Source organism: Myotis davidii, unplaced genomic scaffold, assembly GCF_000327345.1.
Source record: "Myotis davidii unplaced genomic scaffold, ASM32734v1 scaffold534, whole genome shotgun sequence".
Classification (NCBI taxonomy): domain Eukaryota; kingdom Metazoa; phylum Chordata; class Mammalia; order Chiroptera; family Vespertilionidae; genus Myotis; species Myotis davidii.
This window is the reverse complement of record NW_006286678.1, coordinates 6,012,127-6,021,740: the sequence shown is the minus strand read 5'-3', so window position 1 is coordinate 6,021,740 and position 9,614 is coordinate 6,012,127. Positions and strand designations below refer to the sequence as shown.

General features: G+C 46.0%; 1 protein-coding gene across 2 annotated transcripts in view; it reads right to left on the bottom strand.

Moving 5' to 3' along the window:
- Positions 1-2,465: 2,465 nt before the first annotated feature.
- The window catches only part of LOC102774073 (protein FAM205CP-like), an 11,062-nt gene continuing 3,913 nt past the window's right edge, over positions 2,466-9,614 (bottom strand). For both annotated transcript variants that reach the window (XM_015560555.1, XM_006758629.2), the window contains 4 exons: positions 8,646-8,691; positions 8,447-8,507; positions 6,882-7,366; positions 2,466-3,834 (listed from right to left, as the gene is read on the bottom strand). In XM_015560555.1, the coding sequence (XP_015416041.1) occupies positions 3,467-3,834; positions 6,882-7,366; positions 8,447-8,507; positions 8,646-8,691 (960 nt within the window). In that variant the 3' untranslated portion in view covers positions 2,466-3,466. The remainder of the gene's footprint in view (positions 3,835-6,881; positions 7,367-8,446; positions 8,508-8,645; positions 8,692-9,614) is intronic.

The following is a 9,614-nucleotide window of genomic DNA, read 5'->3' as shown; positions in this document are numbered from 1 at the left end:
AATTGCCCACATCCAATCTATCTATATGTCCTGTTGTCTTTACCTTCAAAAAGAATCCAGCATCTAAACACTTCCAATCTCCTCTGCTACTACCATTACTGGAGTAACCTCATAACTAACCTCCCTGCTTCTACCCAAGTCTATAGACCCAACCCTCTATTAGCACTGCAGCCTAAGTGATCCTTTTAAAATAGAAGTCAGACCCTAGCTCAGTGATGGCGAACCTTTTGAGCTCGGTGTGTCAGCATTTTGAAAAACCCTAACTTAACTCTGGTGCCGTGTCACATATAGAAATTTTTTTGATATTTGCAACCATAGTAAAACAAAGACTTATATATTTGATATTTATTTTATATATTTAAATGCCATTTAACAAAAAAAAATCAACCAAAAAAATGAGTTCGCATGTCATAGGTTCGCCATCACTGCCCTAGCTGGTTTGGCCCAGTGGTTAAAGCGGCAGCCCTAGGACATCCAGGGTCTTGTGTTCAATCCTTGGTCAAGGGTGGGTTCGATTCCTGGTCAAGGAAATGTACCTCAGTTTCGGATTCCTCAATCCCAGCAGGGCCATGTGTAAGAGGCAACCAATCAATGTTCTCTCTCTCCAGAAATCAATAGAAAAAAATATCCTTAGGTGAGGATTTAAAAAATAAAAATAAAGTATATGTCTGTATTATTTTAAAATTAAGAATAAAATAAAAGTCAGATCTAAGCAAGTCCTCTGATAGCTCCCCCATTTACTCAGAGTTCATGGCTTTGCAATGATCTTCTAGGCCTTACCTCATCTGACCCTTTACTGCTCTGACCTCATCCTCTAGTACTTTATCCCTTGACTAGAGGACCAGTGCACAAGATTCGTGCACTGGGGGTGGGGGTGGGGGTCCCTCAGCCCGGTCTGTGCCCTCTCGCAGTCTTGGACCCCTCGGGGGATGTCCACCCACCTGCAGCAGAGGCGGGAGAGGCTTCTGGCGGAGTGGCACTCCTTGTGTTGAGCATCTGCCCCCTGGTGGTCAGTGCATGTCATAGTGACCAGTCGCCGTTCGATTTGCATATTACTCTTTCATTATATAGGCTTATTCTGCTCAGGCTCACTGCCTTTGTTCCTTAGAATAGGTTAGGCATGCTCCGGCCTCCAAGCATATGCATTAGCTATATTTTCTGACTGGAATACTCTTCCTCAGTTATCCATGTGGTTTACTTTCTCTTCTCCCTCTAGCCATGTTCACATGTTTATGTCTTAGTGACACCTGCCCTAAATCCCCCATTTAAACTGTATTCCACCTATGTCTTCCCCAAGACTCTTACCCTGATTTTTTGCATATATCTGGTCATCTTCTACATACTCTTATTTTTTACTTATACTTCTTTTTGTCTCCCTGTCTAGTGCACCATCAATGAAAGCTCACTGGGGACATAGTTTTCTCCCTCTTTTGTTCACTGCTGTTTCCCCAGTGCCCACTAGTGATTGGCATAGAATAGGCTCTCATATTAGTTAAGGAAATGAAAAAATAAATGATTGAATGTCATTCAATCTCTGCCGGGGTTCTTGTCCCAGCATCAAGAAGGGTTCAGGAATCTGGAGAAGGATGTGTGTAGATGATATAGGAATCCAGGGACTAATAAAGAGTCCACAGACAAGATATAATTTTGAAAGGTATTGGGGGTCAGAGGGCCTTCATCTAAAGGAATTGAAGACTCCCTCCTTGTCTAGGACCCTTGCTTTTATTAACACAATTTGTCCTAAGGCAAGGTGGAGATAATAGACTTCAAAGGGTAAGGTTTCAAAGGGTAGAGAGTCCATTGTCAGAATGGGGGATTAGCCTACGGCTGTTCAGGTGTTTGGCCAGTAGGAGGCAATAACATGTAGATTAACATGCCCTTTAACTGTCTGGCAGCCACAACCAGTTTCCCATTCAGCCTGGGGGACCTCTCTTCCCCCACCTCCTTGCTGGCTAACTTCTGCTCATCCTTTGAGACTCAGTCTATGTGTCGTGTCTTCCAAGGAAATTTCCAAGCCTGGGATAAGTGTCCTCTGTGTCTGTCACATTTCTTTTTTAAAATATAATTTTAATTTTTCAATTACAGTTGACAGACAATATTACATTAATTTCAGGGGTATAACCCTGTGATTGGACATTATATAACTTATGAAGTGGTCACTCTGATAAATCTAGTACCCATCTGACACTATATATACATTTATTACAACATTATTGACTATATTCCCTATACTGTGCTTTATATCTCCCTGTCACTTATTTCTCTAACCAGCTTTTCGTGACTTTTTAAAAAATATATATTTTTATTGATTACAGACAGGAAGGGAGAGGGAGACAGAGATAGAAGTATCAATGATGATGAGAGATAATCATTGACCGGCTGCCTCCTCCAAGCCCCACACTGGGGATTGAGCCCGCAACCTGGGCATGTGCCCTGACCAGGAATTAAACTGTGACCTCCTGACTCAACCACTGAGCCATGCTGGCTGGGCTTTCCCTTCTGGGGACATAGTTTTTAGGACTTTTTACTTAACTGTCAACTCCGTGATTTCATGAGCTCCATTGGAGGAGGGCCTGTGGCTGTTCACTGTTATGTCCCTAGGGTCTGGCAGAGTACCTAGCATATAAAGTACTCAGATACTTGAATTGTTGAATGCAAAATTCAGCTAAAAGTCATTTTTATTGTGACGCTTTTGAGGAACTTCTCATCAACTGTTCTTCATGTTAGGAGGCATTCATTCATGCAACTGAAAGGCAATGAGGGTCAAACAGGTAACAGGCTACTGCAGGTTCCCAGATGGCTTACCCTTAAAGAGTTAATCAATAACAACAGGGCGCAGAGAGGGAAGATGCTATCATTTACCTCTGACATCTGTCATATTAGCTTTGTGCTTTGGATAAACACAAAGCACCTCCCCAAGGATGGTGCACACTCCTCTAAAAACCTTCCCTACAGGTTCAGGATATACAGAGTTTACCCATAAATTGTGTCTATGGGCCAAAATGCACTGGATTCCTGGCCACTACTTCTGGTGCTGTCTTCATGTTCACATTGCTGCTCTGGGGCCCAAAAACACTATCAGAAGAATTCAAGCCTGATCTTTGGCTTCAATGCACCTTAGAGAAGGGTCTTCCTTTTCTGCCCAAGTCCCTTTATCTGAAGTTCAGGGTGGAGCTGAAAGAGTTACGTGGAATGCTACTCCATCTGAAATATGAATTTACGCTCTTATACCATTGGGAAGTACTATCTACCTCCTCTACTCTCTTCATTACATATCGCATTGAAAATAAGCAGGCAAAAACAGGTGATTCTTCGCATAGAGTTATAGTGTATATTTGGAGAAGGTACTGCCTCACCTGCAAATTAATGGAAACGATGACAGCCTTTTTCAGAAATATGCCGAGGTTTTGGAAACCCTGAACTCTTTTTTTTCTGGAATGGGTTTTCTCCCTGTATAGACCAGTGCCTACTGCTGAGGTGAGAGTTGAGACCTGGCATGGATTTTTAGTTGAGTGGCACAAGTCAGTTGAGGACAGTGCGTAGATCTGTTGTGGGAAAAGCACTGGAACCAGGAGTGGCCAGACTCAAAGGGGTGTTGCTGGAGTTCATTGTCTAGGCACTGGTGGGCATCAAAGAAGGTGATATTCTTGTCCTCTATTGCTTCACAGGGCGTCTGGTGGAGGGTGGACTCTTCAACCTTTTTGGTCGTGGTTTTGGCCACTGTCTCATCCTCAGAAAGGAGAATGGATTCTTTATGCCCTTGATCTTTCAACTTGTGTTTAATCCAGTGTGTAAAATGCTTCATCTTATTTCCCAAGCCAGCTTCTGCAGCTTCTGGAAGGGTAGGGCTCTAGTGAATGTGAGCTGCCTTTACCAAACCCTAAAGCTCCTGATCCTAGAAAGTGTGACCCTACAAATTTGGTCCCTGAAAAGTTTGGATCTGAAAAATGTGGGCCCTTTCAAATGCTGGACTTGCAAAATTTGGCCTAGTGAATGGTGGCCCAGAAGGTGATCCTGTAAGGTCAGGCCATTTCAGCTCTGGTCACTGCAGATTTGGCATTCTCAGGAATCCTTATTTGGATGAGGTCATTCAGCTTGCTCTACTGGCCCTGCAGACCATTCTTATCTGGACATTCTGCCCCAAGAAATCCTGGAGGATGCTCTAAGAACTCAAGGTGAGGGTGACTCTAAAGATCCAGACTTGTCATTGTTAGTCTCTACTCACTCAAGGCAACCATCTTGGTCAAACTAAGATTCTATTTGAGAAAGATCCTGGAGATACAGTTGGGAAGTAAGGGGCTCTGGTGGTCCAACTTAGAAGTGTCCCTACATAACCTTGATTTTTGGCACAGTAGATGTTCTTTCTGGCTGGGGCGAGCCTCAGTGTTGCACTCCCTTCTCTGTCATTCTCTGCTGTTTTGAGTTTCCCTGGGTCCTCTATTTTCTCTGCTGGAGTAGGGAGTTGTCTCTATCTTGTAGAGACCTGGGGCTAAGAAGCCTAGGGTTCCTCCTGGCTGTGGTTGTTCACACTGGCCTCCAGCTGAACACAAAGCACCCAAATCTCTGTCATGTCCCCACTGGGTTGTGAGATCTTGAAGGCCCAGTGAGCAGAACCATAGGACTGCTCTGGAACTAGCTTGCTTTTGGTTCTGTGCACCACCTTAGTTTATTTGCAAGCTCTTCTTTAAAGTGGACCCTTCAGGGGCACATGGGATGCCTGGTGGGATGGGGAGTTCCTGGGGCAATGTTTTCCCTTGGTTGTTTAGACTCCTAAAGGACTCCTTGGCACAGCTATTCCTTGAGATAGCCACAGTTCCTTCCCTGGACTCCTTTGTCATTATGAGATGTCCCAAATGTATCTCCAGGAATTTCTTTTTCAGGTAAAAATTTAGTTTGGCCAAGACGGGTGTATTGAGTGAACAGGGTACTAGGATCTGTCTGGCTATCCAGATGCACTGTATCCATTCGCCTGTATTTCAATCTGGAATGCTCGAGCACTGTCTGCACAAGTTTCATCGGCATCCTGAAAGCATGGCGAGGACTTGCACCTTGCTGTTTACATGAGATTGAGTCAGAGGCTCTATTGGACCCCCAACAAACCCAGGCTCCATCTCTGTACTTGCTGATTGGCTACTGATTGCTGGGGCCATGACCTTGGAGAAAGCCATGTAGTTAAGAGACAGCACCCCTGACAGAAAGGCCAAAACTTGTCTCACTGACTCAGTTTCTCAGTGACTCCCTGCAAGGGTACCCACACAGGTGCTGATCAGGGTCATCAGCGACAGCATCTGGTGAGGTTTGTTGCTGCTGGTCAAGACCTGTCAGTATTGAGGGTGTTACTTCCTGATCCATCTAACAGTCGATTGCTGCCTCCACACAGAAGTTTACTTTCTGGGCTGTAAGGGAACAAAGTTGCTTCCAGGGCCCCTGAAATGCTGCAGACCCAGTGATTTACAGTCCCCCACCCCCATGCACACATGGGCAGGGACAGTACCCAGTAGATCTCCCCCATTTGTAGTCTGGCTCTGCAACATTGCCTTGGCCAGGGCAAGCAACTGTGAACTGGTCCTGTTGCCACCAAGTATCAGAACAGGTCCCTATCCCCACGGGCCTCTAGGTCTATAGACTAGGGGACACTCACACTGGTTAGGGTGCTGCTCCAGGGCAAGGGCTGCTGGTCATCAGGGGACAGAAGAAACTGGATGGACTGCTGGATCTTCTGGAGCAGGCCCTAGCAATGGTGAATTGACCTGCTAAACTGACCCCTTCTGAAGGTGGAACTCCAGCAGCTCTGGGCCTGCTCCGGGAAAACACTACCTGCCTCTTCCTGAATGAAATAGGCTTCCCCAACAGGTAGGCCCCTGAGTCTCAGGAGACAGGTTGCTTAACATGTCTCAGGGCTTATGTTGCATGTTTCTCTGCATCTACAGAGATCTCTGGGCAGCAGATGGCAAGTCCCACTGAGGCTGGAACTTCCTTTGCAGCAGGGCCACCCCAAGCCTTCACAATTGGTCAGAGTTGGAAATGGGACGTTGATATGGGCCTGTTGATAGTCAGATGGAGAAGCCCAAATTCAGAAATGTGGGAAGAAGGTAGAGCTACCCGACAGTAGAGACTAAGGAGAAATCACTGAAGGGAAAGGGACTGGGGACTCCCCTTTTGTGGAGAGATCTCCAGGGGTAGACCAGGGACTGTGCAGAAAAGAGGAACCATGAAAAAATAGCTGTGTTTATGCTGCAGATAACACACTGAATTCTCAGTGTGTTGCCAAGGTAATGGACAGAGACCACTTAGTAACCAAAGGGTGAGTCATGGAGTTTGGGATTTGCTTGCAGAGATATTTGCTCTGGATCCATAGTGGATCCTCCAAAAACCCAGAAAGTCTGGGTGGACTGGCTGACCTCCCATGACCCCAGGGGCCCCAAAAAGTAAGCCCCTGTGTGGAGGCAGCAATAAGCCCTTACGTGGATCAGGAACTGACACCCTGAATACTGACAGGTCTGGACCAGCAGCAACAAACCTCACCAGATGCTGTCGCTGATCACCTGAGCAGCACCGGCGTGGGTAGCCTTGCAGGGAGTCACTGAGAAACTGAGCCAGTGAGACAACGAAGGCCTTAGAGGCAGCATTATGATGAAAGAAAAAGTTGTTTTTCCCTCCAGGCTTGGAAACTATTCACAGTAGTGTGATATACACTGCCACAGGGTCTCTTCCACACATCTTGGAAGCCCTCAGCTATAGAAATGCATGAATTTATCTATCTGTATTTAAAGACACCTCACACCTTTTGTGACACAGGAACAACAGGTGAAGGGAATGTAAGGCCATGGGGGTATTTTAGGTTTGTGAACTTTGGGTTCAGGGAAGGAAGGGCTGCTGACCTTGTTTCTCTGAGACATATTTGGTGTTGCTCTTCTTGTTCTGTTGGTTCACAGGAATCCTGCACTCCTCAAGGCTCCAAGAAGACGGATCTCTTGCGTCCCAGAACACATCTGGTGCTGGAAATTCCTGCCTTAGTTGGTGGTCAGCCCAGTAATCTTGAATGCTGATTGCACCAGGTGACTGGGAAGCTGACTGGGTTAAGGATTTGTGATCCTTTAGTTGTGTCATTGAGGGGGTTACAGGTGCAACTGAAAGCTCCCTGGAGTGCTGGGAGCTCTGACTTGGATCAAAAGACAAATCAGACATGGACAAAATATCTAGGCAAGAGGAGCCCTGCGATCGCCTCGACGAAGTGGGAGAGACGGGGGTACTCTCACTCGCCAGCAGCTGCTTAATCTCCAGAGCCATAGCATTGCAGACAGGGCAGGAGGGGTCTGCACACAGGAGCCTCCGCACACTTCCCTCCTGAGGAAACCAGCGCTGGCTGGAAGAGGAAACACGGCAACTGTTATTGATGGGGTGACAGCCGCCTCTTAGGAAGCTGTGGCCTGAAGATCGGCCCTGCCCTCTCAGGCCTTCATGCCCTGGGGCACACCCCCCACCCAGTGTTTACTCCCCTACTTTTCTTCCTAAGAAATTGCCACTTGGCAAGTTATGGTGTCCTGGGCTGAGGGTCTGGAGCTTGTTGGGCAAGGTCTCAGACAACCTGTGAGAACAGGGCCATGAGTGAGAGGTGGGTGAGTGCTTTGTTGGCCTGGGCTGAGCAGCTTAACCAGAGATGGGAGCAAAGGATGGGGGACCAATGGTTAGCTGGTGGGAGATCACCAGGGCAGCTTAACCAGAGATGGGAACAAAGGATGGGGGGACTGATGATTAGCTGGTGGGATATCACCAGGACCATCACCAGGTAGAACTTGGACTCAGTCTCATTTAAGGCTAAGAAGGCCATGGCCTGGTATTTAGTTTTCCAAGCTGTGGAAAATGAGGTACTTGTGAGAACTCTGCATTCTAGGGACTCTGATGAGTTGCCGTTATCTATAAATAACATCTCTTGGGAGCCAATCCCATTCTCTAGGGATTTTAAGAAGAGGATGAGATGACAAGCTCCTAGCTGGGGGCTGTCTCAGAAACTGAGCTCCCTGAAGACAGAACCAGAGGAAGTAATATCAGCAAGGTCTAGGGGTCTGCCCTTGAAAGGGTGTAGCTGTAAGAAGAGTATGAGAGTGATTACTTAGGTATGCACTTATGTATCCATTCTCTTGGCTGAATAACTTGTCTCGTGGCTGAGTGCAGATCCATGTAGAGCCTTTTATGAATTAAGTACAAGTCAAATTCTGAATTCCAGGAGCACTGTGAGCTTAGCCCAGAGGAGAACTGAGACTCCTCCTCCTGAGATATGTGAGGCCTCCCTTGCCCTGGAAACCCCCTCAACCAATGCTCCAGCCTCCACTGTGTCTGACTTCCTCCTAGTTATCATCCTTCTTTTCATCCCTCTCCCAGGCCAAGTAGAGAAATCATCACAGCTCAGACTGGAGTTGGAAGACTACAAAGAGCAAGTGATCACCTTTTCATGATAGCGATCAGCTCCCATGGCTTCTCATCTTCTTTGGAGGAATGTTTTCTAGCTGAGAAACCAGGAGACAGTGTTACATGGAATAGGAGAGGAGTCAGGGACATACTATAGGAAGCTGAAGGTCAGAGAAACGTTCCATGGGAACCTTGCCCGCAATGGAGGGGAGTCAGAGAAGAGACTGGGACTTTACCTCTTGATGTTCTATCTTTAGTCCTTTGTTTGATTCTCCGTTGATGCTAAAAAAAAAAAGAAAGAAAAGAAAAGTTAGAGTATAAAGCTGGAGCATACTTTTTTTTCATGTCAAAATGAGACAAAACCTGCAAACTTTTTTCTGTATATCAATTTTATACATTCTTTTTTCTTTTCCCTACTCTACCTTTTTCACCCCATCATTTCCTTTCTCTTATTTCTGATTAATTTTGAGGCACTTTCATACTCCATACTTCCACCCCCATTCCCTGAACAAGTTCTGTGGAGAAATCAGAATGAGCCCTAACCAGTTAGGCTCAGTGGATAGAGTGTCAGCCTGCGGGCTCAAGGGTCCCAGGTTCGATTCCATGGTCAAGGGCATGTACCTTGGTTGTGGGCACATCCCCAGTATGGAGTGTACAGGAGGCAGCTGATCGATGTTTCTAACTATCCCTCTCCCTTCCTCTCTGTAAAAAAATCAATAAAAGTATTTTTTTTTAAAAAAAAGAATGAGACAGGAGAAAAAAGTAGAATAGATTAAAGGATGGATGGTCTAGTAGCCAAGGGACTTTAGCCATCCAAGGCTCTAAATGCTTATCAACCAGCCCGGCTGGCAGGGCTCAGTAGTTGAGCATTGACCTATGAGTCAAAAGGTCGAAGTTCAATTCCCGGTCAGGACACATACCTGGAATTCGGGCTCAATCCCCAATGTGGGGCATGCAGGAGGCAGCCAATCAATGATTCTCTCTCATCATTGATGTTTTTATCTCCCTCTCCCTCTCCCTTCCTCTCTGAAATCAATAAAAATATATATTTTTAAAATGCTTACCAACCAGAAGAATCACCCACATGTAGAGCCAATAAGGATTTCCCCATTAAAAAAAACAGGAAGTAAGGTAACAAGAGAAATTAAGGAAATAAAATCTCATTTGAAGCTTAATTACTTCAGTCATGGATATAGCTTTTCCCT